This window comes from Panicum virgatum, chromosome 9N, assembly GCF_016808335.1.
Source record: "Panicum virgatum strain AP13 chromosome 9N, P.virgatum_v5, whole genome shotgun sequence".
Classification (NCBI taxonomy): domain Eukaryota; kingdom Viridiplantae; phylum Streptophyta; class Magnoliopsida; order Poales; family Poaceae; genus Panicum; species Panicum virgatum.
Genome location: NC_053153.1, coordinates 47,552,066 through 47,579,298, shown reverse-complemented (window position 1 = coordinate 47,579,298; position 27,233 = coordinate 47,552,066). Strand labels below are relative to the sequence as shown.

The 27,233-nt window shown below is 42.0% G+C and overlaps 3 protein-coding genes across 5 annotated transcripts; all 3 read right to left on the bottom strand.

The window, feature by feature from the left end:
- Nucleotides 1–5,341: 5,341 nt before the first annotated feature.
- On the bottom strand, nucleotides 5,342–11,442 carry LOC120687947. 3 transcript variants are annotated; one of them, XM_039970041.1, is made up of 7 exons: nucleotides 11,207–11,442; nucleotides 9,696–10,020; nucleotides 9,508–9,597; nucleotides 9,304–9,420; nucleotides 8,242–8,361; nucleotides 6,292–8,150; nucleotides 5,342–5,817 (listed from the first exon to the last, which is right to left on the bottom strand). In XM_039970041.1, exons 1-6 carry the CDS (start codon nucleotides 11,229–11,231, stop codon nucleotides 6,332–6,334), a joined length of 2,496 nt encoding a protein of 831 aa, XP_039825975.1. In that variant the 5' UTR covers nucleotides 11,232–11,442; the 3' UTR covers nucleotides 5,342–5,817; nucleotides 6,292–6,331. The 3 variants fall into 3 exon arrangements, with proteins under 3 accessions (XP_039825975.1, XP_039825976.1, XP_039825977.1); XM_039970042.1 differs by having other exon boundaries at nucleotides 5,342–5,682; nucleotides 11,207–11,436; XM_039970043.1 differs by having other exon boundaries at nucleotides 9,696–10,016; nucleotides 11,207–11,435.
- A 4,035-nt stretch (nucleotides 11,443–15,477) lies between these two features.
- On the bottom strand, nucleotides 15,478–17,316 carry LOC120689060 (proline-rich receptor-like protein kinase PERK4). Its single transcript, XM_039971405.1, has 2 exons — nucleotides 16,902–17,316; nucleotides 15,478–16,790 (listed from the first exon to the last, which is right to left on the bottom strand). The coding sequence occupies exons 1-2, from the start codon at nucleotides 17,314–17,316 to the stop codon at nucleotides 15,478–15,480; spliced, it is 1,728 nt and encodes a 575-aa protein (XP_039827339.1).
- Nucleotides 17,317–18,415: 1,099 nt separating this feature from the next.
- On the bottom strand, nucleotides 18,416–26,877 carry LOC120690940 (DNA (cytosine-5)-methyltransferase 1-like). The gene is made up of 20 exons (XM_039973857.1): nucleotides 26,381–26,877; nucleotides 26,196–26,292; nucleotides 22,591–22,698; nucleotides 22,383–22,520; nucleotides 22,206–22,305; nucleotides 21,819–21,994; nucleotides 21,670–21,735; nucleotides 21,372–21,587; nucleotides 20,994–21,052; nucleotides 20,850–20,916; nucleotides 20,430–20,759; nucleotides 20,279–20,347; nucleotides 20,121–20,207; nucleotides 19,968–20,055; nucleotides 19,729–19,850; nucleotides 19,554–19,658; nucleotides 19,414–19,457; nucleotides 19,266–19,335; nucleotides 19,064–19,167; nucleotides 18,416–18,936 (listed from the first exon to the last, which is right to left on the bottom strand). The coding sequence occupies exons 1-20, from the start codon at nucleotides 26,875–26,877 to the stop codon at nucleotides 18,738–18,740; spliced, it is 2,742 nt and encodes a 913-aa protein (XP_039829791.1). The 3' UTR covers nucleotides 18,416–18,737.
- Between the last annotated feature and the right edge of the window lie 356 nt (nucleotides 26,878–27,233).

Here is a 27,233-nt window from a genome sequence, read left to right as displayed (position 1 = left end):
CTTCAACATGTGTATCCAATATCAAAATTTAGAACAAATGACCTTCACCTTCACGGTGACAACTTTTGTTCATTTTACAAAATTGGCCATACACGCATGGTGTACCACAGTACTACCATAGGATTTCATCCTTAATATGCGTACCCAATTTTGAATATGAACTACGAAATGGACTACACCTACAGGTGATTGCCATAATTCATCTTTTATATTTGTCATACATAAGCTAGTATCCTAATACTACTGCAGAATCTACACTATGTCAATCACATAGTGACTATCCTCATGTGTTTATCCAATATAAATATGAATTGCATAAAGTTTACACCATTTAGGTGTTTACTTTCATAACGATGGTCTCACAATTTTAGGTCTACACTGTGTTTGTATAAAACATAGTGAATACCTCTGAATTGAATCACCAATAAGGTCGACGTCATATTCGTAACATATGACCACCTTTAAAGTGTGATCAACTCGTACTATTGGCATAAACACAAAAGTAATGGGATGGCATCTACTGCACATACACATATTTGCAGATTATGCTCCCCTACTACAAGGTCGCCAATCTGGTTTGCACCTTCATTGTGTTAAATTGCTAATATCTAATTGGACTATATCTGGGCAATAATAATTATAGATTGTTATGATAGTAGTGATTTTCTATCACCTATCCAATATGAGGTAAACACTGCATGTGATTCAAGATTCATCTTGATTTCACAATATTTTGCATATGCCAATTCAAGACTCATCTTGAATCTGAAGTTATTTAAGTAACCATTTGCTTAAATAATTAGTAATACATAGTGCATTATTTGGGGGATACTTTCTATCACATACAGAGTCTATGTTTTGGTGAGGATTTTGCATCATCTATTCCCACAGGAATGGATCCCAAAACTTTAGGAACGACTTTTGTCGCATGTTCTGTGTAAAAAGGAGTCTATATCAAGTATCACCTTGAATCCCTAAAATTTTGCCTTTATGCTATACAATTTACTCTCCAAGTAAATTCATACATGATAAACTCATGTAGGACTTGGCTGATATTTCCAACTACAGATATCTTTAACCTCACATTGGATGGAATTTATTTTCCCAACATGAGCATTGAGATATCAACAATATCATTGAGGGCAAATGACATCACTGTTGTTTGCATAACCCAAACCAAATGCTCAATCCATTCTGGATATTGTCACACTTGCGCTTATGCATTTTTATGCAACTCCAACACTTGGATTTTATGGTATACACATTCTATATGAGTGCAAATTCATACTCGAGTATTGCCTCGCTCTATATAGAATCATTTGGGATCAACTAGATGGAAAGGAATCTTGTTTAGTGGGCTATCATACCGCTAACACTATTATGAGAGATTGCGCTCTCTCTGTGGTATTCAATTAATCATGGATGCGCCAAGTATCCTGATTCTATAAATACCCCATGGTGTTTTCATATTATCAAGTTCCATGGTTTCCACACAGAAACCCAATACTAAGGAGCAATGGTGAAAATCTTCACTCGACTTAGTGCAACACATGTGAAAACTAAATAACTGTGCAAATTCCTTCCATATCATCTAGGGTGTATTATACATACATCAATCCCATATTACATGTTGCGTATAAAATAATTTTCTCTCTTGATCCCATCAAGATTTGGCACATTTGCCATGATCATTCTACATTTTGAATGAGGAGAAAATTATTCTCAATTCTATTGGCCATAACATCAATATGAGCCACCCAAATTTCTTGAAGAAATTCAAGAACATACATGTGGCTCCATTGGCCATCTTATGGACCAAAAAGATACTATGTAATTCACATTTATGCATCTACAATGTTGTCCTAAATTTGTGCCTTACTCATAAGGTACCACAAAGTTACCAAATTCATTGATCAAATTCTTCAATTTAGAGCAAATGATCCTGGACGCGGGATCTAACCCATTTACATGGAATTATTTGGTTTTTATGGACTACATCATTAAGTATCTTGTGTTCATACACAAAATGGCATAATTGAATCTCTTATCGAGAGAATCAAGTTTGTTGTTTGATGACCCAAAATCGAATTGAAATTTGCCAACATCTAGTTGGTCACATGCGGATTTACACAACGCATCATAAATCCAAATTCATCAAACTACAATCATACGACTCCCTCCGTTGCAGTTAGTACGTGGATATTTGGCCATACAGCCCAGCAATTCCCATCTACGAATTGGTAACGTTATGCACGTACCAATAACACCACCGCAGCATATTCAATGGGCATTGGAGATCAACATGAGGTATCATTATCCGTCATTCAACAATACCTCAGATCTCTACTTGGGGAATTAATCATTGCCCATATGCTAAACAAATATTTGAGGTAGATTCCAGGCATTAGGGGGAGATACTTACCACACATAGAATGCCAGCAATCAAAAAGAGAATGTCACTACTGATATTCGGTCCTCAAATCCACGTACCAAAGAATCTGAACCAATAGTTCAGAATATCTTATATTTGCAACACATTGCAAATACTCTGCCAAATGCATTTACTTGTCATGAAGTTGTCACCAAATCCGATTCCCATCTACTATGCCAGAAAGAGTGGAGGTACCTAACAAAACCACTCAACTCCTGAATCTAAGAAGAGGGGGAGAAGTATGGCCACATAGGGACAGCTTCTTGCAAGCATTCTCGGATTAGGGGGAGAGAATTCTCCAAGATAGTACATGCATGTCTACATCATGTTAATAGACACTACGGATATTTACTATCCAAAGCATATGGATGTTTAACATCCAAAAGCCCAGTACAACTTGTGCACAAATATAGGCGCTGGGTCATTGGAACACCCTAACTCTCTTATTATGGGAAATGACATGGAGTTCGAAGGGTAAACATTTCCGCATGCCAAAGTTGGTTCCATTGAATCAATCAAAAGACTACAAATTGTCGACAAACTCCTCAACATTGCCATGCACCTTATCTGGATCCAGACCACAAGTCCTAGGTAGAGTGTTCAAACACTCATCATATTGGGTCAATCAAAGACGGCAATAAGGAGAACCGCTTTCACTCAAAGCGAGAAATCTTTACTTTGTTAAATGATTTCTCCTCACAATGCTTTCTCAACGGAAGCACTATGGATTCACAAATCCATAAGGTGGTGAAATAGTGAGAGCTTGTAGCACATGGTTTCACGCAGAGACATAGCATAACATACCCATTGGTATGTGTGGAAATTATGTTCCTATATCGATAATTGGTAGATGAAACTTGATTTGGATAGATTTGGATTATAAGTCCCAATGGACATTATATTCTGAATCAAAACATAAATCACAACATCATTGCGTATAAATCAAGACACTCTATGACTTTAAATAGTCAAGTTGATTGTGGTACGACTTGCTAGTTTAGTTCCTTCCACCAGAAGGATGTCTCCCATATTGATGATTTCACCTATGTGACCATAGTAAAATCCTATTGGATTTTATACATCTTCTATGGTACATATCAAAACAGGTAGTCATCATATAAGGCGGAATTTGAGATGAAAGATTTGGGTAAGACCAAATTATGCTTAAGTCTATAACTTAAGCACACACATCAGTCTTCCAATCTTCAATTGATATTATATACGAATATCCAAATAATATTGGACAATCATACTACCAACAATATGACCATTCAATCCCTAAATATGGATCAACATCCATTCTGACCCTTGGGATAACGACCTTAGTGCCATCAAAGTGTTCATGGATCTTACATATCGCAACAGGCCTAATATTGCAGATACTTGCTATAGCTTAAAAACAGTGCAACTCCTATACCACCGAAAAGTGGGAGTCAAAGTAGATATCCACATATATCTATATGGCACAAAGGATCTTGATTTATTATTATATAAATTAAGATATGATCATGTGAAGTATCAAGATAATGGCTATTTAATCCCCTATAATGCCATATCACATACTGATGTTATAGTGGTAAAGTTCTCATAGGAGTCATCAAACTTGACTCTAATGGCTACTTTCACTCCTCATTCTGAAGTACTACATGAACATGTATAACTTCATCGAATGGTCACATTTGATTCCATCGAATCACTAGCCATTACATTTAAGATAATGCAATTTGTGTTGCTTGGATGTCAACAGATTACTTAAGAGCAATATCACTATATTGCCTTCTAGAAATGTTTATTCCCACAAAAGTGAGGAGATAAACAACTTGCGAGCTGAATCAAGTGACAACTTCATGAGATTTGTTCACAAAGTTCCAACCAATTTCCACATTTCACAATATGTTGTTGAGATTGGTATGCGATGACTTTGAGAGTTGCGAGGTTCAGGGGGAGACTCCTCTTGAAACTATGGCCCTGTTTGTTTCCGATTATAATTGGCTTATCGGTAGAAATAAGCGATAATCCCACCAAACGCCTCGCTTATTTTCGATTATGTGGTAATCTACTTCAGAGATTTGAACTACGAGAAGCGAGAATCGAGAAAATCTTCGCTTCTCTCGAACACGTTTAGATTATAAGCTGAGCGAAAACAAACAGGGCCTATAACATGTTCAAAACATCATATTACACTCTTTTCCTCTCTGAGTTTTTCCTCACACAGGTTTTTCATAGAAGGTTTTTAATGAGACAATATCAATACAAGTTTATATGCCATATCTCTGATTCTGGGGTTTTTATATTGAGGTATCTCAGACATAATACATGTCATATCTTCTGTTTTCCCCACAGGGGTTTTTGAGAAGGTATCAAAGACATATAATTACAGTAATGATCCTCATATCATATTTATCGTTCTCTAAACTTGGTTATGGGTTTTTCCCGTATAAGTTTACAATGAGACAATAATCAACATATGACATATCATTTTTCTCCTTACTTTCCCACCGGATTCTGAGGAGTTTTTAATGGCATATCTACACATATTTCTTCCTTTTTTTTTCCCTACAGGGTTTTTGGAGGATTCAAGATAAACATTGATCTCAAAGAAGAATTCGATCAAGGGGGAGTGTTACAAAATATTTAGGATGTTCTCATCCTCTATTTACTCTCTTTTACACCCTCCTTAATAGGTGTTTACTACCCCTATTAAGGGTGGTTTATGGCCTTCTTTATTCCCCCTATTAATGGGGCTCATGTATATATACACACACAAAGGATCAATGGAAAAGTCTGGCTTTGCAACAACACTTGTCTCATTTTCGCTTTGCTCATATTCTAACACTTTTTATTCTTGGACAGTGCATGATGCTGCCAAGATTTGCACATACCGGAACAGTAACCTGGACCTCAGAGGGCAACAACAAAGGATCATCTGCTTAAATCTAGGTGCGCACACAAGAGCAGTACAACTAACTGTTACGATCACCAACTTTCAAAGCATGTACACAGATCTAGTACAGGACAAGCATCACATCATCTAAAAGATAAAATTATTGGCTACCTAGAGTTCCCAATTATTCGACCTACGCTGTTCCAGGTATAATCGTCCCGCTACAGAAAATTTAAGTTACAGCCTTAGATCCAAGCAACGACAAAAGGCATGAACTACAACTACAACAGATTGTGTGTAATTTCTTCACCACATTATATCCCAAAAACCACCCACCATCTTCCTGTCCGCCGTGCTCCACCAAAAACTGACAGTGAAATGCAGAAACAGATGTTGGAGTGGGTAACAGCAAGTACTAAAATTGCACATCCAGTCGCAGTAGTGTAAAAACACTAATTCAAAGTTCCCTTCCCCCAATATGATACATGGATCACCCTGGTCCCTGGAAAGTGCAAATTCAGCAGACGAAACACATCTTCTCAGCAAACTGCACACTTTTATTGCATTGTAATACCAAAGGAAAACATGTTCCATAGAAATGATTCAATGCAGTTAAAGTTGTCACATTAATCAAGAAAACAGTCAAAATGAGTGGCACATTTTGTTTGCGTTGTTCATGTCCCCTGGAAGCTTGCACACACAAGAGTGACATGCTCATTATCAACTTCTCAAGTGCTATCTCTTTCATTTACAAAAGACAACAACGTTTTCATAGATGTGCAAGCAAATGAGAGCCAAGTTTCTGTACAATAACCATTCTACATGACATTGCAGACTTCTATTTATACATATTTATTAAGATGCTGAGTGAGAACATAAAAGAAACTTGTGTATTTCAAGCAAACGAGAGCCAGGTCCTATTCTGGGGAAAATGTAGGGTCGAAATTCCGAAGTAGGACAAAAGATAAGACATTACCTGGTACTATACATACTCGAGAAGCAGAAGTTACTTATGTCTACAAAATAGCTTCGCAGGTTGCCTTATTGTGTCCTGCTTGCTTGCATCTGCTGCAGAGTCGAATAACTGTGGGGACCTTGTTGGGGTTTATCCGCTTCCTTCTTGGTTTGTCTGATGAACGAGGCTTGGGAGGTGGAATTAAATTAGCCCCAGCACTAAAATCAACAGTATCCATGTCAGGTATTGGGAATATTGTTCCTGAATAAGTCAAATGGTAGCTTTCTAATCTGAAAAACTTCGAGCAGTAGTCATAGTAAGATCGCCCAATCCTATTGAAGACAGCAACAGCATGCACGCACGGGAGACCAGAAAGTTGCCACCTCCGGCAGGTGCACTCCCAGTTTGCAAGGTTGACAACGAAAATTGCATTTCCCCGCACTTCAAACACGGTTTCAGAGGAGCACAGCACTGTCATCTTACCAGCCTTCATCATCTCCTCTTTTGCTTTGTATTCCATGGAAGGTGTCAATGGCCCTGACCACACCTTGCAAGCTTCACGCCTTGATTCTATTATCTCCATTATTTTTGTTCTCAAGGAGTCAATCATCAGCACTATTGAACCCTCCTTCTTGGTTGGTATCCAGTTATTGAAGGCATCAACAATGTTTGAGGAGAAATGATCATATCGACAGCCTCTAAAAATGGCATCTGACCAATGCTCAGGCTTGCTTGCAATGATCCAGTCAGCAGCTTCAGTGGATATATTCCTTATGCTCTCAATGGATGCATTAAAATCCTCATTGCTGCATGCTTGAGCTGCACGAGTAAAATCCTCTATCATTCCCTCTCTTATTTGTTGTGACCATGGCCCTTTCTTTAGCTCTCCTTTGAATTCCTCCATGATATGATGCAAACAGAAGGCATGGTGGCTATCTTCAAAAACTTGAGAAACAGCAGCATCCAGACCCTTTTGTCCACTGGACAAGAATGTCATGGCATGGTAAGGATAATTGTGATTTGAGAGAGCATATTTCAGCTGCATTAAGAACCATATCCAGCTATCGTAATTTTCATCTTCAACCACGCTAAATGCCACTGGAAAGACACCATCATCTGCATCAACAGCAGCCGCCACCAGCAATTTGTAATCATTTGTTGCTTTCAGAGGAACCTTATCAAGAAATAAGAGGGGCCTGCACCCACTTGCAAAGCCATGCAAAGAAGCATGGAATGCAACAAAAAAGCGACGGAATTTTGTATCCACCATTGGAGACAGCAAAGCTATACTTCCTGGGTTAGACTCAATAAGCCTATCAGAATACCAGGGCAAATGGCTGTAGGTCTCCCTGATAGCATGATACAATTCCTTCTGCGCTACTTCTTTACCTCGCCAAACCTGAGAATAAGTTAGTGTGACTCCATATTGTTCATATATTTCTTTGACAAGCTCTTTCGGCTTCAACATTGGATTATCATGTAGCTTCTCCTTAATGATGGTTGTCAGCCACTGCCTTGTTGCTCGACGCTGGCCTTCTCCATTACCTCCCCCACATGTATGCTCATCTGTCATTTTCTTGATAACAAACTTCTTGTTACGAGATGACTCGGATGCATGCAACCGCCATGGGCAGCCCTCTGCAACACATTTTACCGTGACTCGAGTTGTTTCATTTTTTATGAATCGATATGCAAATCCTTTCCCAATGGCATATTTGCACAGCTGAGCACGGAAATCCTTCACATTATCAAACTCTTGACCAACACCCTTGATAATGTCATCCCAAAACACAATAGGATTGTCAAGTCCATGATGAGGATCTGCAGTAATCTCAGAACCAACATATGGGTCGCTGGAATCATCAAACAGCACAGGTTCCCTGCAAAAACCATGTATAGTTGCAGACATCTGTGAAATGTGTCCTCTTTGTACAACAATTTTAAGTGGAAAGCATGAGATAACAAAAGTACCTAGGCGTGGCATCAACAAGTGCAAGAAGATTTTGCTGATCCAGAATGCTTGGTGCACTGGAAGCACCTCCAGGTGGGGTGGCAAAGGCAACATCACTTCCGAATTCCAGTTGGAAAACCCTAGTTTGAGAAAATTGATAATAGCAACTGAGAATTGGCAACATACCGCCACAAAACAGAACTACTGAATAATCAAAGTAATGGTTCTGATTTATAACACTTCAAATGATAAAATGGCATGTATTCAAAAGACTTAAAAATTCAAGATACTGTATTGCTTATAGCAGTTACAAGTTGCTAACTATTCACTTGTATGTTCTGTCAAATAACCAAAAGTACTATATAAATCAACTTATGGGAAAGAACTTTAAAAAATAAGTTATGCAGGAAATAAGTCAACAAATTCAGAAGTAAGCATTAATGATGCATTGGTCATGAAGTGGCATTGCTGGCGCAAATAAGAACTTCAGAAAAATAAGTTATGCAGGAAATATAGGTTAACTAGAATGCTATTACCCAAAATAGGCATTTTATAGGCTAATCAGCAAATAAGGCAGTACACTGGAACACGCCAGTCTTGAAATTAAAGGGGGCTAGAAAAGCTGTCTTGCGTGTTCACTAGGCATGTAGTAGATAGGTACCAATCATAAAATGTCTTTCCTGATGGTAACATGAAAATACTTTATTGTTCATAACATCTCAGAGCAAGAGGTTTCTATGAGGTCACTCAGACGAAGGGCAAAATTGCAGTCGTCCGCTGCGCCAGGGGAGGAGGCCGACAAGTGACAATCTCCCACCCGTCAGAACTCTAGAGTTGTGTCTATTTATTTTAGTTGTCTAGCTAGTACTAACCTCTTGAGCTAGGATGGGTCTCAATGTTAACCTCTGGAGCTAGGATTGGTCTCAATGTTTTGTTTATCAAGCCATTTGTACATACGGCTTTATTTCCCGCCACTTTATGAATGAAAGGCAGAACTCCTGCCATTTCTTAAAATTCAAAAACATCCAAGAGCAAAGAATACATAAAAAGATGTAGCTGTTATATGAAGATTGATTTTGCACCTGTTGTCTTCATTTTCAGTGATAACTGGTCTTGGCTGCTTCACATTATTCACGCTAGCTTGAACTGCAGTTACTGGAACATTGGGAGTTATAGTCTTCTTGTTATTTTTGGATGCCCTGCAGAGAGAGAACGTTTCATGTAGAGCTTAAGATTATGGGGGATGCAAATAACAACAAAAGGACAATCGGTGCAGCGCAAACTACTTGTTTTTGGAAGGTGTCCTTTTCCTTTTGGCGCCAGGCGCATTAGACCCAGGTTTAGTTGCAGACACTCCAGAGTGAGTTACAATACTCCTGATTATCCATCAAGCGAAAAGCATGCATCATGGAAACATATGCGTGAAGCTGACTCTTCAACATGAATTATAATGATAAGGTGCAACAAAGCATACCTGTTTTCCACTCTACTAATCAAGAAAACATCCACTTGTGCAGCACTAGTAGTAAAATCAACCATCCGTTGCAAATCTCGATCACATGATATTGTGATGAGAGTTCTGTTATTATTCGGAAGGAAGTACTTGAATGACATGTCAGTGACATCAACATGGAACACCTTGGACACCTCATCCTTGAAGCTCTCAAGTGACATATCACGAGTGACATCAACAGCATGCGCTTCTCCTCCTTTATATATCAAATTACCATTGGGGCCAGAAGTGAACTCTCCACCGTATTGGCAAATGGCTACCACGATACCCCCATCCGACATGCTTCCTGAGTTGTTCAGGGTTAAGTATAATTAGAACATACATAAGAAAAGTAAAGGAAAATTACTTTCTACCAAAGTTTTCAGATGTAATCTACACAATTACAATACATTGGAAAATGCACTCAACAGTTCGAAACGGATGAGAGTAAACATCATGTCAAAGAGGGGAGAGCTGTTCATGAGCATTTTGAAGCCTGAAACTCACATTTATTCTAGGTTAAGGTGCCTGAAATTCAAATTTTTGTAGGCAAAGGTCTCTAATATGCAGTACTCGGAGGCCAAAGGCTGGGTTAGCACCTAGGCTCATTTTGGAACCTTAAGTGGGAAGCCAGGTTCTCTTTATGATACGCCTGGCAGGCGACACCCTCACTCCCAGCGAGGTGCGTCGCCCGGATTCGAACACCAGCCCTCCTCTTTGGGAGGTCGGCATCTAAGCCAGCCAGGCTACCCTCCCACCCCTAATATGCAGTATTCAACTTACCAACAAGGTTCTTCTATTGATCACATACAATAGTTCACAAGATAATTGAGATTTTATATTATTAAACATACAGGCACAACATACAACGATTTCGACCCGGATGTCATACTGGCACCACGTTCCTTAACCTCTGGGCTTTAAGATACGGAAGCGAGTGTGGATATCCAGCTTTGCGCATCTCGATTCCACCTAACAAGAACGTACTCATGGACTGCTTTTTCTTCGCTAAGAGCTGAGATATTCAAAAACAGTTGCTGAAGCTGAACTGAACTCGTCCTATGGAGAGAACGACGGGGGTGAAATGCCATTCGTTCCTAATTGCAGGGCCGCAACGATAATAACTAACAAAAGCCAAGGAACCTTAAGAGAGAAAGAGGAGCATTTTGCTGAAGAATCCCCTGCACTTCGGACAAATCGCAACGAGACTGCGAACAGCAGCCACGAAACTAGCGGCGAGGCTCGGAGGAAAAGACGAAAATTCCAGAGGATGCGACGCGAATTCGCAGGCAAACCCAGAGAAACAGAAGCGGGGATGCAAATTAAAATTGCTCATACTAACTGAAAAGGAGCACAAAAAAGGACGGTCGTTTCTCGCTGAAAGGATTCTAATTCTAGCACCAACCCGTGGGGGGAAACGCAGGGGCTGGACGGAAGAGATTCAGTTCAGTCGAAACCCCAGAAAATCTGCAAGGGAAGATAGATTTACTTACCGGCAAGAGCAAGAGAAGAAATCATCCCCTCAAGTCCGGATCCACGCCTCCCCCCACCAGGAGATGGGGGAACGGAGGGCAGCACGAGCACCAGAAGCGACGAGCCGCTTCGAGGCGGAAGGAGGCGGGCGTGCCTGGCGGCGGCCGCGAGCGAAGGGGAGGGGATCGGGATGGGTGGGGAGAGGGGGGAAGGGGAAGATGGAGGGGGGTCGATTTGCTAGGGCTGCGGACGCCAGGGGTATTCCTGATATTTTCCACACCAGGGGCAAACTTGCCTGGTTCTTTTCACAATTTTGCAACCCATTTTCCTTCAGGTGGAAAACATTTTGTCATTCATGTTTTTTTTTATTTTGACATTCATGTGGCCCCGAATCCCCGGGCCTACCAGATCGTCAGCACTCGCTTTTTTTTTCGTCCGAGTCGACTATTGCAAATGCAGTAATATTTTTTTTCTCAAAAAAATATATGAAAATACTACACAGTCTACACTACAGGAACGGCTAAAAAGTGGGGATTTGATTTGAGGATTCAAACCATCGTATTTGTACTAATCAGGAGCTTGTGACGAATGAGCTGACCATATATCAACATATTTCATTTTTCAAACTAAATAAAAAACTAAATAGTGAGATGATGATGGTTCACCTTATTTCTCAAACTAAGCATGCCAGTAGTGATTCCCGTTTTGATTTTACACAGGTGCACGAGTTCTCTCTTTGGGCTTTCAATAGCTGTTAAACGTGTTTCTTTAAAAATGGATAATCCGGCTTCAACTATATTAAAAGGTGATCAAAATCAAAACACATGATCTACCTAATAAATTAACAATTGTGCCCAAGTCAAAAGTTAAGATTTGTTCAATCGGCTACCATATATTATCATAACCTTTTTTATGTCAAATCTTGCCTAAGATGCGCCAAATAAGTCACATTCAAGGCAAGGCTTATTAAATAAATGAGTTTATGACAAACTAATAAACTATTATCTAAAAACTAAGATCCTATCCTTTGGTTAGGCTCAGGGACGGATCTAGGCTAGGGGGTTAAGCCCCCCCCCCCCCCCCCCCCCCAAAAAAAATCTCCCTAAGACTCATGGATACCCCTCCTAAGCCTCCCCTTTATTTTTGGGATGAAACAATGAAGAAGAAGGGGGAGGAAGAAAAAGAGAAGGGGAGAAAAAAGAAGAGAGTGGACATTAGACTCCTCTATATTTTTGAGCTAGATTCGCCACTGGTTAGGCTATATTTGGCTAACAACTACTCGAGCCCTTTTACTTCCCTTCGATATTTTGCTAACAAAATTAGTCGTACTTGTTTAATTCCCTCAATCATAAATAAAAAGCTCATCATCCTAAGTTATTTACATATACTATCATTATCAAAAAGTTTACTACCTAGATTGACACCACAAGATAAATATCATCTAAAACATTATGCCACATTGTTGCACGAACTGTTCCCATAGCCAAACTAACAATATGCAGTACTCCCTACATTTTTATTTACTTGTCGTATTAGGTTTATTCTAAATCTATAGAAAAATATAGCAACAACTATATTATCCACATGTGCATTATCAACATATATACTTCACGATCGATTCAATGAAACAAATTTGGTATTGTACATATTATTATTTCTTTCTATAAGTTTGGTCAAAGTTTGCTAAATTTGACTTAGGATAAAATTAATACGACATGTAAGTAAAATAGAGGGAGTATATACAAATAGGCTAAGCACATATTAATCATATATATATATATAGGAGTATTGCAGTAAATATTACATATGTGCATGCATAGCGTTCTGGATGGTTTCAGGTATGTATATAATTGCATTAGTAGTAGTTAAATATTCTAAAGGAACATGTATTTTATATTATACAGGTCACAAGTTCTATAAAATATCATTAAAAATACATATATGGGCACAGGTATTTATAAGTAAAGTTGGAATTTACATGTGTAAGAGTACAGTATTTACAAAAGATATCTTATGACTCTAATAGTCATGAAAGAATTTACTGCATTTGCATTTTCGATTTAGAAAAGTTAATTGTGACATTAATTATGTAAAATATTCTGCCATATTCTATTATTGGCAATATCTAACGTGGATCTATACCAAGCACTACTTTTCCTCCAAATTGTACTGTGTTTGCTCGAATTAGTTACTAATGATATCTAGCAGTGATAGATCTAGTGCTTCAAAATATTGTTTATTTGTAAAGTTTTCATCACATGTTATCTGTGATATCTCCATTAGTAGTTAAGAAAGAATAATTCCTCATTTGATATCACAAATTGATTAAATCAATAATGTGATGTTCTTCCATTTGGTAACAACAAAGATGCTACTCCAGATTAAACTACTATTAGAACAATCTTTTTCAAGCTCTAATATACCATATTATGGTATTCCATAGGAATATTTTTCGTGATCCCCGACATCCTGATACCAAATAGAACCCTGGTTTGTTTTGTAATACGATTTTACTGTAGTTTGTTTATAGCAATTTTATTCTGTATTCAGCTTTCCATATCATACATTGGCTTTTTTCTAATTGGTTTATATCATAATTTGTTCTTCTTTAATTAAACAATTGTTATAACAATTATTATACTCAAAGCTTCGATTTTGTAGGTCAAACATAGTTAAATTTATGCCACTGTGACAAAGTATATATTGTAAGTCATCTAGTAACATGTCAAGCAGTTGATAAATTGCTATATGATGTTTGATAGGATGATATTAATGTTTCGATTCGTGTTAAAAGTCATCAATTAGCAATATGCAATTCTTCTAAAAAGAACTTCCTTTCGTTCGTATATTGTAGGATAATATAACATAGTTACAAAAATTTGCCTAAGCTGAAATGACGAAGACCAGGTAGCAGCCTCCTATATCGTTAGGTATCATTCATCATTGTTATTTGACAAGCCTCTTGCAGAGCATGCATCTTTCAATGTATTGTATAGAACTCGATTATATATTTAAATAATATTGTAGTTTTTAGCTCTTTCAACAACCATTAATAGCATTCGTGAGTAAAATTTTCCACCTGAAAGCTAGATTTCATATAGACAACCAATTTTGAAACCATATTTTCTTTTATTCCATTTACAATTTTTTTTTCCATGTTAGTTTTGTTGGAAAATCTTCGTAAGCTTTTTCATAATTTTGGTTTGTTGTAAACCATTCAGTTAATATTGTTTTTTCGATTATAGAATTTTTCGTCCATCATCATTAGCAATGCTGGTGGGCGGATGGCAGGTTCCTATTCAACAGTACAAATAGCTATGAACCACTGGTAGAAATTCTTCCTATACGAGTGCCATCTATATTCAAAAAAAGAAGGGATCCAAACCCGTGATATGGTACCTTGTATATTTTGGTGTTTGACCATTGAGGGTATGTTAATTTTGTGTGGATGTTGATGGTAATCCATAGAGGAGCCTCTCTACTCTCTAGGCATGATGGTGGAATGTTATCGATGACCCACTCTGGTTCAAATCCAGTGTCCACCACATTCACAGATATTTTAAGCATCTCAAGCAGTCTTCCTTGCCCCAATAATAAAATAATAATTTTAGAGAGAATATATATATATATATATATATATATATACTCCAACAGTTCCCCAAAACTTTCCCATTTCCACAATAATTATTTGGTTGTCCCAATATTTTATCTCAACCCCTCTCAAATAAAATGAGAATTTTGGCTCTCCCAATATGTTAGTTGTATCGGGACGAGATTATTGGTAAACTGTAGAAGTATCTCTCTCAATAATCTATAAAAGTGGTAGTATTTTATTGGAAAATGTTTATTGGGGAATTGTTGAAGATGCAATAAGGGCATGCGTAAATGTTCAATTGTTAAAGATCATTTATCCGTGCTAATATATTTTTTCATAGGTGTGATAAAAAAGAGCACACTCACATTTTTAGCGTTGGTGGTGTGAGCATGTAATTGCAAAAAATGAAAATCATCAGGTTGATCGAAGCTGCAGATTTGGAAGACGTACGGTATGTCAAGAGATGGAACAACTAACACTGTTGCCAATAATTTAGTAATTTACCACCCTTACAACTCTGTCGTGCCAGATCATCCTTTGCCCTAACATGACGTGGGATGTACGTATATATGGGCATGTACTACAGTAACAGTATATATATAGCTGTATATATATGTACGTATATGCATATATACATATATATAGGTAGTGTTTGTAGGACGGAATGGAATAAGTTATTAATTAGTTGATGGGTTATTATGGCCTGCGTGGCGGGCAGGCGGTGGAGGAGTCGGTGCTGTAGTCCGAGGAGTAGTCGTCGTAGTCGCCGCTGTCGAAGGCCAGCTGCCGGAAGCGGGACATGTTCTGGGAGCCGCCGCCGTCGCCGGTGGAGAAGAGCATGCTCTGCCCCGGCTTGACGCCGTCCTGGTGCAGGTCGTCCAGCGACGCGTCGCCCTCGAGCGCGCGCACGATCTGGCTCATCCTGGGCCGCCGCTTCGCCGAGTGCCGGGTGCTGGCGGCGGCGCAGGCCGCCAGGCGCTCCACCTCCGTGGCCGAGTACTCGCCGCCGAGGCGCGGGTCGACGAGCTCCCCGAACCCCGCCTCCCCGGCCAGCGCCGCGGCCAGCAGCGGGCGCGCCCAGTCCACGAGGCTGTCCTCCATGTAGTTGGTGGTGTCGATGGGCCGCCGCCCGGTGAGCAGCTCCAGCAGCATGACGCCGAAGGAGAAGACGTCGGAGCGGTCCGTCAGCTTGCCGCTGGACGCGTACTCGGGCGCCAGGTAGCCGAAGGTGCCCATGACGCGCGTCGACACGTGCGTGTTGGTGTCCGTGGTGAGCTTGGCGAGCCCGAAGTCGGCCACCATGGCCTCGAAGTTGTTGTCCAGCAGGATGTTGGCGGCCTTGATGTCGCGGTGGATGATCCGGGGGTGGCAGTCCTCGTGGAGGTAGGCGAGGCCCTTGGCGGAGCCGAGCGCGATCTTCATGCGGGTGGCCCAGCCCATCACGGGGCCGCCCTTGGCGTACAGGTGGTGCTCCAGCGTGTTGTTGGGCACGAACTCGTAGACCAGCATGCGCTGGTTGCCGGCGATGCAGTAGCCCACCAGCGACACCAGGTGCCGGTGGTGCACGCGGCTGATGATCTCCACCTCCGCCTGGAACTCGCGCTCCCCCTGCCCGCTGCCGGACTTGAGCTGCTTCACCGCCACCTCCTTCCCGCTGCCGGCGAGCACGCCCTTGTACACGTACCCGAACCCGCCCTGCCCCAGCATGTTCGCCGGGGAGAACCCCGACGTCGCCGCCGCGAGCTCCTCGTACGAGAAGGAGCTCTTGGAGAACCCCAGCGCCACGTTCGGGGAAGGCGGCGGGAGGGCGGGGCCGTGGGGGCCGGACGAGTAGGGGCCGCCCATCTCGCCGCTCAGGGGCGCTGCCATCGACCCCGGCGGTGGCGACAGAGGGTTACCGCCGCCGCCGCCGCCGTGCGGGTGCCATCCCGGCATAGGAGCGATGCTGCCGTTGCTGCCATACTGCTTCCACATAGGCGGCATGCCAGCGTTCGGGTAGTACACATTGCCTGCACAGTGCAGTGCATGATGGGTGGAATATTACATACAAGTCCATTTTATTTGCCTCCAACATGTAATTTATTCAGTAATTCAACTCAGTCTACTACACCTATCATCACCTTTCTCGTCGGTGTAGAAGGGCATGTTCATTGGTTGCGGACGCTTCTTCTTCTTCCTGGAGCAGCACATGCACGCCACGATCGCCATCAACAGCGCGAAACCCACCACTCCAAGCACCACACCAGTGATCACGGCGGCCGTATTATCTGAGGACGACGAAGAAGGCGACTTCTTCTTTCCATCTTTGGAGCTAGTAGAACCAGCGCTTTTTGTTGGTGGCGGCGGCGGCGGCGGCGGGGGTGGTAACTCGGCCGCCGGAAATGAGGAAGATTGAACCTTTGGCGGTGAGGTTGATGCTTGTTGTGAGGGCGGCGGTGGCGAGGGGGAGGGCGGTGGCGACGAGTTACTAGAGGACGGTGGCGACTGCTTGGAGTTGGTCGACGACGACGGCGAGGACCGTGGGGCGGAGGCCATCTATTGGTTTCTTCTCGCGGATTGAGGATGGAGCTCTTCCTGCAAATGGGGAGAACTCCACCCCCCTTGACCCTGAGGGGGCTATATTTATGTAGTATATTATATTTGATAGCTAAGACTTTTAGCTCTTAGTTGTGCTTCGACACCCTGCAAGACGAAATTGGGAGAAAGTGTTGTAAACCGAAGAGCTAGAACAAGGTGTGACAATGTTCCACTGCATCTCAACTTTGTTGCTGATTAAATAAGAAAAAAATGGAACTGCTGCAACATTACAAGAGAAAAGAAATTGTTACACTTTTTATTTTAATCGAGTGTACATGAGTGTTCCTGAAATTGATGATTGGGCTTTACTGGCGACATGATCCAGATGATAATTAGTAATGGATATATGTGGTACGACATGGGAGTAACCATCATTGTAATGCCTCATATCATCATGAGCATTACAATAATAAATATGCGAAGTAGAACAAGTTAGCATATGAACAATACAAGATATAAAGAAATTCGTAGGTTCTAGGGATTAATGTTCAAAGAACAAATGGAACTGCAAGTGGGTGCCCTCAAATGCGTGATTAACAGTGTGAAACTCCAAATTAATCACAAAACAAACGGAAAACAGCTGAATTATGAATTCATATGGAAGCTAGCGGTCTGCAGGTAGATATGCAGGATTGTGTACCTTTTCCTTTCCCATGCAGGTGATTAGGTGAAGAGGGAGAAGGGGTCGAAGCCGGACCAGGGGCGGCAGAGGATGAGGGAAGAAGGGGCACACCTTCCGTGGCACCATCCAACCATCACCCGCACCTCTCTACTGCCATCTCCCATTTTAGCTACACTCTAAATAAAGCCCACGCATATTTGCATGTAGAGAGATAGAGAGAGCACGCAGCTAGCTATAAAAGAAATGAATGCAAAGAATACAATAAGATTACAAGATGATTCATGTCAAAGCATTCAACTTGTTTCAGCCCCTACACAACTAGAATAGGTGATACTCCCTCCATCCCAAATTACATTGTCTGCATGCATAGCAAAATCTGCTATGTATCAAAAAAGCCAAAAGGATTAATAATTTGGAATGGAGGGAGTATATTACTTGCATTGAACACAATTGGTTCTCCTTACATCAAACAATTAGATCAATGGTTGCTCTGAATACACATACATGATACAAAGCATCAAACCAGCAGACTTCTCAATTAATACATGAGAAGGGTCTCCTACAACTACACCGATGAATGTTTTCACACCGCACCATACAGTACAACAAGCACTCAAGCTCGAGTGTCACCATGCCAACATTCATCAATCCAATCTTAAGTAGAACAAGTTGACATAATTATTAGCATGCTCTTGGATGTACCTAAATCGAACCCAACAAGTGTTGCTCCTGGTCTTTCCTGGCTCAGTTCTGCTTTTTACTGCTCAATCACCTCCCCAGAAGGAGTGCTGACAGGGGAAGCCCTCGCATGTGCCACGCGCGTCACAGAGGTGAAGCTTGCAGGCAGCTCATACAGTGGGCCGCTCCCCTCTAATTCACCCAGGAACGCTTGCCCCAGACAGTAGCCCAGTGCCCGGGCAACAGGGACAGCCACTGCGTTGCCGACTTGAATGTACCTATTACCATCAGACAACACAGCGTTCAGAATTAAGGATGTGAGTGCTGTAACTGGCTGAACAAATGGCTTACTGCACAGGTCTTCAAGAGTGATTTCTTAGGTACAGACTTGTAAGAGAAACTTACTTTTCCTTGATCGGACCAAACAATCGGTAGTAATCAGGGAAGCCCTGCAACCTTGCATTCTCCCGGACTGTAAGGACTCTTGCCTGAGTCGGATGCAATATAATCTGTGGACAGCATGTTCAGTCAGGGCCACTTGCAGACAACAATGACAGTGAACAGAACAGTTGCAGAGATTCACACAGGTAGTTTTGCTAAAGCTGACCTGGTTATGAGGCTCTGCTCTGGTCACAACGGTAGGAACTGTCTCATCCCACCACAGGCGCCCAAATGGCCTACAAAGTTATTTGTAAGGACAACTACTAGTTTCCTTTTTTATGTAGAAAAAGAAAGCAGGTCTATTCACCACTTACTTAAGTGACCTCCCCTTGATGAATGACATCGCATAATCCGGAACCTATTACCAGGATTTGTAACAACTCATTATATGTAACATAAAAATTTGCACCTTATGCATTAACACTCTATAGAGGACTGTGCGATTGAACCATACCAGGGGTTTCCCAGACGACAGGTACACACGTTCAATTTCTGGATCCCACTCGACTATGTTGTTTGCTCCAACCCTTACACCCTTGAGGTCTCGGAAATTGGCTCCCTGTAACAGAATAGTTATATGGATTGATGAAGGTGAGGGAACATAAAAGGAACATTGTTCAACAGCCAACCTTCTTAACAGGAATCTGCTGAACACGCGCATAATCATCATCATTCAGCCGTAAGGGCTGGTGATCCAACAGTTTGCCTTCATCTGGACCGGTCTCCTCCCCAAAGGACCAATCCAACATGTCTGGAGCATTTAAACAAAGTGAAATTCAGCATGAAACAGAAAGCTAAACATCAGCAGTGAATTTTTTTGTCAATTGAGCTACTTGGATATGAAACAGTACAGTTCATTGAGCCTTACCTTTGCGACTAAGCCGAATATAGCACTGGAATTCTGTCTTGGGGGAAGAAGAATATTCCATTACATCATGAGGCTGATAATTCTCTACCTGCAGAAACAAAATAAGATTGCATGTACAGGTTGCACAATGTATGAACTTGTAAAAGGACTTGCCTCTGGTAAGTCTGAAATAGCATCACCGAGAAGCAAAGCCTTTTTTAAGGAAGGCCTTTGAGTTTCATCATATGCAACAATGCTTTGCTGGAGACAAAATCAAATCAGTCACTAACTCACACTTAATCTGAGGTTTTAAAAGCCATGACTGTACTTACAGAAAAAGCATTAGGAGCCCCTCCACGCACAACAACATCATGTGTAGGAAGAGGGTATTTTGGGAGCACCTACATTGACAAGTACAGCTGATTACTCATGAAGGCAAAAGACATCTAAAAAGATTATAAAGCAGCAAGCAACAGAACAGACCATGGAAGAAAGAGCACCCCAAAGGAAAACACGCATCCGGAATTGTGGCAGACCATAACAGCCAGCCACCATCATTCCAAGCCGTGCTTGGTAGTTCAAAGCAACCAGGCAGCTTAAAGCATATCGTCCTAGGTAGCCATCAGCGAATTTGAGTATGTCCACGACATTTTCCATGAGAACATACTTGGGTTTCAAGTATGCCACAATATCCATGAAAGTAACCATTTGTTTATTTTTCTCATCTTTAAGGGGCTCATTACGGTTCCTGAATCGATTAAACCCACTGATCCCTTGGCATGGTGGGCCTCCACAAATGACGTCAACATCACCCTTTCAAAACATTAGAGCAGGCAGATGTGATCACCAAACAGAAGTGTGGAGCTAAATATGGAGGAAAATCAAAACTAAATAAATACTCACAGGCAATGGCAAAATTTTCCTCCTGTACCCTTCTTGTACAAATTCTTTAATTTTCAGTGGGCAGTCACTGGTTTATGGAACAAGGATTAGGACTACAAATTGATGTATCTGGCAACAAGGCAGATGAGATTATCATATACTAACCTGAGGTTATTAATGGGCTCCCATGTATCCTCTTCAGGACCGTATCCTTCCCATTGGACCTGCAAAATTCAGTATTGTTACAGAAAAAACATACAAAAATAGAATTTCTTAGAACTCTGGACTTTTACTAGATTCCCATAGTAATTAAACTTCTTTTTTCTTGGAAAGGCTTAAAAACTGCAGGCATGCAAACAAATGCTATATTCATTTGGCTTGTCAGCCAACCAGCCAACAGTATTGTTCTCTCATACTAAATTAGCACCAGCCACCAGCTACCAGCCAGTCAGCAGTACTATTCTCTCATAACAAATCAACACCAGCCACCAGCCACCAACCACAGCCAAGCGAACACAGCATAAAGAAATAACACATATGTACCTTAAAATAGATGCCATTTTCCCTGCCATTGCCACCATAACATATCCCAATAAGCTTCTCTACAACGAATTCATCCTTATCAAGCGAGCTGTCATCATCTTCTGGATCCTCTGAGACTGCTAAATCCAAACCCACATCTTTGTTGACATACTTGTCACAAAGAACTGCCCATTCCCTAAGGAGAGCAAGAAATTCATCGGCTTTCTCATTCCGAACCTATATTCAAAGACCCAAAGATACTTTGTAGCAGCAGCTGTCCTTAATAAAAGGAGACCAAGATTCAGTTTACTGCCCATACCTCAGTTTGTGGATGATTGTACTTCAAACTCTGGCATGCAAAGCTATTGAGGTCAACAGCCCATCGCTGCAACAATAGCCAAAAGAATAGAATTAGTACTGAGGACATGGATATATTCCCTTCCATCAGATGACAAGGTAGAGAATTACAGTTTCAAGTTTCAGGCCTGCAAGTGCTGCACCCAAGCAAAGCCCAGTGGACATGCCCCCACAGCCAGAATACAGATCAAGCAGGGTTGCTGTTCCCCCTGGCGTACGAGGTGACATCTCCAAATCCGCATCATCAGAAATACCAGAAGCAGTTTCACTGCCGGATGCCCCATTTTCTAGTTGAGTAACAAAGTTAGGATTTGGGCGAAAAAAGAGCATAAGCGTTTGATAATGTTTGTTACTATAGATTGTGATCTGTTATATGGAAATAGAAACCGGTGCACATAGGACAATTCTTAGTCAACAAGTATTATTGTAGCACTAAGTTGACAAAACAAGTTATTTGAACACACCTAAACTAGTAAAGGAAGCTGTAGGAGAAATTACCCGATGGGATATTAGCAAATGTGGAGTACGCAACAGAGTAAGACATGTCATAGTACAAGTCGCAATGCTCTATCAGTTGAGCCTTGGCTTTTGGATCCATCTAAGACAAAGAAACAACTTTAGTGAGGAGCTTTATGTGCATAACAAGACAAGAGAGATCTGAACAAGAAAACTTACATTTGGATCAACATGGACTATCTTGACCTTTGAGATGATGCAATCGAGCACATTGTCATTCTTTTCCTCAGAAAGAAAAACACGTCTGGGATCATGCTTCTGGCCATCAACATCTATGGACACCAAGGAATTGATAATCTGCAAAAAGATAGCACTCAATTATGTGCCTTGTGGGAGACAGAAAAATAACTAAACAACCAATACGTACCGTGTCCTCAGGACGGAAGAACCAACGGCAAGTAAAATACTGACAGCCGTCAGTCCCCGCAAAAAATTCAGTAATGCGGCCAATATAATCAGCCTCATTTTCTCCAGCCTATATGATCAGCAAAAAGGTGAAAATGTAAGGTACTACTATTGGGGAACATGACAAATAGTGTAATGTGAGAGCAAACTATCTAGTAGCACATAATCAATACATAAGCAATGAACAGAAAACTTTGCTTTCCTTCTTGTTCAACACATAAGCTATGCCAAAATTCAGTCAAAACTCGTAGAACTTTCATCAAACTAGTCAGGTTGGCGCGCTAAGCGCGCCTATAAAAAAAACATTGACCTAAAATATTAATGGAAAGATATTATTTGCTACTATGTTTGAAACAACATCGTATCGATGTATAGAGTTAAATCTAAAAATTACAGTAAAACGGCATAGTAGTTTAGAGTCTGAGAACGCGCCAATCTCAAGCATTTTAGTATAGAGGTACAGACAATTTTTCCTTAGGAATTCATTTTTTTTTTGTGTCAGTAGGTATAGTTTGATTACTTTAGTAGGAAAAAAAAATAGAAATGAATGAACAGTTCAAGTATATTTTGTGAGTTTACGGAGGGAAACCCAAAATCAAAAAGTAGTAGAACTACCACGTGTGAATGTAGTATACAAAGTTTAGTTATTATTTTTATATGTAGGAAGTAATTAAATATATTTTGTATTGTCAAATAATGGAAGGAAAATATTTTTTTAAGATAAAAAAGGCTCACTTAATAGAACCGTGGGCCCCACGTGGGTCTTGTCTGAATAGCGCGTGGGTCCCACGTGGGTCCCGCCGGAATAGCACGTGGGTCCCACATGGGTCCCGCCTGAATAGCGCATGGGTCCCATGTGGGTCCCACCTGAATAGTATGTGGGACCCGCATAAACAGTGCGTGGGTCCCACGTGGGGCCACGATTCACGGGAACACTCTGATTCTTGGAGCTTTAGTATAGTATATTAATTAACTAGAAATCAAGCAATAAACTACACTTTTGTATCATACACAACCAAACAAGAAAAGGACAGCTCCATGTAATTGCCTAGGTCACTGTGATGTAAGCAAGCACAAGTTAGAAACAGAATTAGCCAATTAACAAACATTTTTTCTTAATTAAAGAAAACATAATTCATAGGATTCAGCTTACAGTAGAAAAGTTAGTGCCACTAAAATGGTGAAGAGTTGATCTTAAAATTCAAAGAGTAAATTAGTTCCTTGGCCCTAACAAAAGTTCAGCTTTGTTTCTTGGCCCCTTTTCAATTGAACTTGCCTATTTAGTCCAAAAACAAATTTCATTTTGGTTCTTAGTTTGAAAAGTTAACGGTGTTAAAAGCAAAGCGAAAATGACTATTTCCACCCTGAGACCAAATGAAACACTACAACAGCATACAGTAAAGTCATACAAGCATTCGTTTGGCGGCAAGGGGTAAAAGAGTCATTTTCGTGTTGCTTTTAACACCATTACCTGCTCAAACTAATGGAAGGACGAAGAATCAAAACAAAATCCATTTTTGGACAAAATAAGCAAGTTCAATCAAAAAGAGGCCAAGAAACTAAGCTGAACTTTTGTTAGGACCAAGAATATAATTTACTCAAATTCAAAAGAATGCATCTTTTATCAGCAACCTATACACACAAGACCTCATAATTATCACAAGATTCCAGGCTGGCATTTAATTGTTGTGCCTGAAGCAATATAACACAACGGAAAACTTCCGAATGAGTCAGCCATATGCATTCAGTTACATTGTCATGAATTTCTGGTATATCAAAATAAAGCTTCACACACTTGAATCTTACAATAGATTGAAACTATTGAGTCACATGCACCTACCAATTCAACAAAAAGCCTAATGTGGTGGCAGTTCACTTATACTTCAACACTCCCCCTCACATGCAGATGGCATCAGCCTCCCAAAAGCCTAGCTAATGGGGAAAGGTTGGCAATTCACTAATACTTCAATAGAAACAAACCAGAACTACTGCTCCATGCAAGTTGAACTACAATTCAATCAACAAGGAAAGGGAAACACAGAGGGTCTTGTACAGATAGGAATTCAAAGTACCACTTTTACGTATCAGTAGCATATGCTGCTTGCTAAACACATCACTAGGAATCAACTTAAAAAAAAACTCCTTTCATCATAAAGGGCAGTATGAAGGCAACAACAAGAACACCAAACATATAACATGGCAACATTCACTACAATGCGCCAGAGAAATCAGAAATGTAAGAATATACAATGGATGAAAATGTTCAGAAAATTTTGAAGATGACAAATGGAAGCTAAACTCAAGGTTGAGCGACATTTACAATTTTTCAAAGTTCAGCTAGGCGCTAGGCGGAATCTAGGCGCTGACCCATTGCCTAGCGTCTAGTCAGGAGTACTCGGTCCTAGGCGCTCCTATGCGTTTTCCTAAGCGTTTTAATTTTTATACACATATATATGTATTATCTTAAATTAACATAAATAAAAGAAAAAAATAAGAGATCTGTGGACCTAAAGTTAAAGAAAGGGCCATCAAAAAAGCCCAGCAACCCACCTTATCTACCCTTCCCACCTTATCCATTCAGCCATCCTCTCTCTCTCAATCACACGATCCTCCCTCTCCCCTGTTTCGCCTCCGACGCCGCCTGTCTGCAGTCCGCTTCGCAGATGCGCTTGCCGCACCCGCACTGCTTCCCAACTGCGCCTGCCACCTCCACCGCCTCCTCCTCCTTCTCCGCCACTGGTGCCCGATGTCGAGCCCGTCTAAAGTTCCTTCCCCACCAGCAACCTCCGCCAGGCACTCCTCCACCCTCACCGGCGCTGCCTAGCGCCCAGAGCGCCGACTACCCCCATAGTCGAGGCGACGGGCTTCGCCTAGCGACTAATTGCGCCTAGTTGCCGCCTAGCCGAACTTTACAATTTTTCAAAAAAAAAACACAAAAACACACACACACACTTGGAGCATTCAGTTTACACTAGAACAGTTTGCACCTTTCGTGTTTGATTGAACTGCAGCTTGTTAAAATGCTACCCTAGATGTATTCATTGAGCAGCAGATTGGGTCAGGTGTATTAGTTTGGAAAGTAACTGGGTCAAAATTTTGTTCAAGGGGCTAGCCAACAAACTGGATTGTTTAGGGTAGTAAAACGGACATTTTTCCAACAAACTAATAGCTCCACACAGATGAAATTTCATAATATGATGCAATGAATTACTATTTTATGCTACAATGGTCATATGAATATTATATCTCTCCCAATGCCACCTGATGTTCTCTACGAATTCTTTTTTAAAAAAAAAGGAAAGATGGAACTGCAAGCTAATCAACATTAATCAAAAACCAGGAATGACATCAACCATGAACGGTAAGCTAACCAGTAACCAAGCCAAGTCTTTTGAACATGCAGACATGTAGAGCACCGCCTGAAATACCAGTGCCATGTACTGCTTGCTAAACACAGATCATGGCATCGCACCACCGGAAATCAACAATAATAACTGCTTCCTTCACAAGCACACGAGCGCAGCAGCACAGCGAAAAGGGAAGGTAATGGAAGGGGCGAACAATGACCTTGACGTAGACATCGTCGTCAAGGCTGTAGACGACGTTGTCCACCTTGGCACTCCGGTAGTGACACCTGGCCTTGACCTCCTCGTCCTCATCCGGACTACACGAGTGACGAATCAACAAAAGAGGATCATCAAAACTGTTAAGACCGAACGAAAAGACAAAGCAGTGTAGGGAGGGAGGTGTACCTATTGGTGGCGGCGCGGTGGTCGTAACGCTTGGGCCACTTGGTACGCGCCTCGGCGGCGGGGACGGGCTCGCCAACGAACTCCGGCTCGTGGTCCCCAGCCGCGACGGCGCCCCTCTTCCTGGGCTGCGCCACCCTCTTCTTCCCCGGCGACCCCGCGGGCGCCTCCTGCTCCTCGGCCTCCGCCTCCGCCTCCGCCTCCGCCTCAGCCTCAGCCTCGCCCAAGGCCATCTCCTCCTCGTCCGGCTCCTCCGCGCACACGTCGTCCTCCACGGGCTCCGTCCTCTCGGCCTCCGCCTTCTTCTTCCGCCCCGCCTTGGGCGGCTTGGCCTGCTTGGGCTTCTTCCCGGCGGCCGCCCCGCGGCGGCGCTTGGCGGAGGACGCCACCGGGGCATCCTCCTCCTCCTCCTGGATCTGGCGGACCTCCTCGGCCTTGGCGGCGCGCTTCCGCCCGGAGACGCGCGTGGGGGCGGCGGACGACGGGGAGCTCGGCGCCATGGCAAGGGCTGCGGCAGCTGCTGCTGCTCTCACTAGGGTTTGGGAGGCGAGGGGTTTGGGAGAAGCGTGAGGGCTCGGGGGGGATTTTGAACTCGAAATCGAGTCGGATCGGATTGGTGAGATGTGAAAACTGAAAACATGGAGGGAGGGAAGGAGGTGGGAAATCGAAACCCAAAAGATTGGGGGCGGGGGGGGCAGCGGCAGCGCCTGATTTCGGACGGCGTGTGGGGCCTGGCTGCCAGGCGGATGCTTGCGAGCAAGGCTGCTGAGCCGATACGTCGCCGACGGGTGGGGTTGCAAATGATTCGGGCCCGCCTGCAGTGTATGGGGCGAGAATTGTAGCGGTGAGGTCTGGA

Bases quoted from the DNA above. Each gene is read 5' to 3' on its own strand.
- LOC120687947 (XM_039970041.1), bottom strand. From the start codon at position 11,231: ATGATTTCTTCTCTTGCTCTTGCCG. The intron at 9,598-9,695 runs GTATGCTTTGTT...ATGGATAATCAG, and splicing joins ATTAGTAGAGTGGAAAACAG to GAGTATTGTAACTCACTCTG. The intron at 9,421-9,507 runs GTAGTTTGCGCT...CTCTCTCTGCAG, and splicing joins AGGACACCTTCCAAAAACAA to GGCATCCAAAAATAACAAGA.
- LOC120689060 (XM_039971405.1), bottom strand. From the start codon at position 17,316: ATGGCCTCCGCCCCACGGTCCTCGCCGTCGTCGTCGACCAACTCCAAG. The intron at 16,791-16,901 runs GTGATGATAGGT...TGCACTGTGCAG, and splicing joins CTTCTACACCGACGAGAAAG to GCAATGTGTACTACCCGAAC.
- LOC120690940 (XM_039973857.1), bottom strand. From the start codon at position 26,877: ATGGCGCCGAGCTCCCCGTCGTCCGCCGCCCCCACGCGCGTCTCCGGG. The intron at 20,760-20,849 runs GTGAGTATTTAT...ATGTTTTGAAAG, and splicing joins GGAAAATTTTGCCATTGCCT to GGTGATGTTGACGTCATTTG. The intron at 19,168-19,265 runs GTCAGCTTTAGC...TGCTGTCCACAG, and splicing joins GAGCAGAGCCTCATAACCAG to ATTATATTGCATCCGACTCA.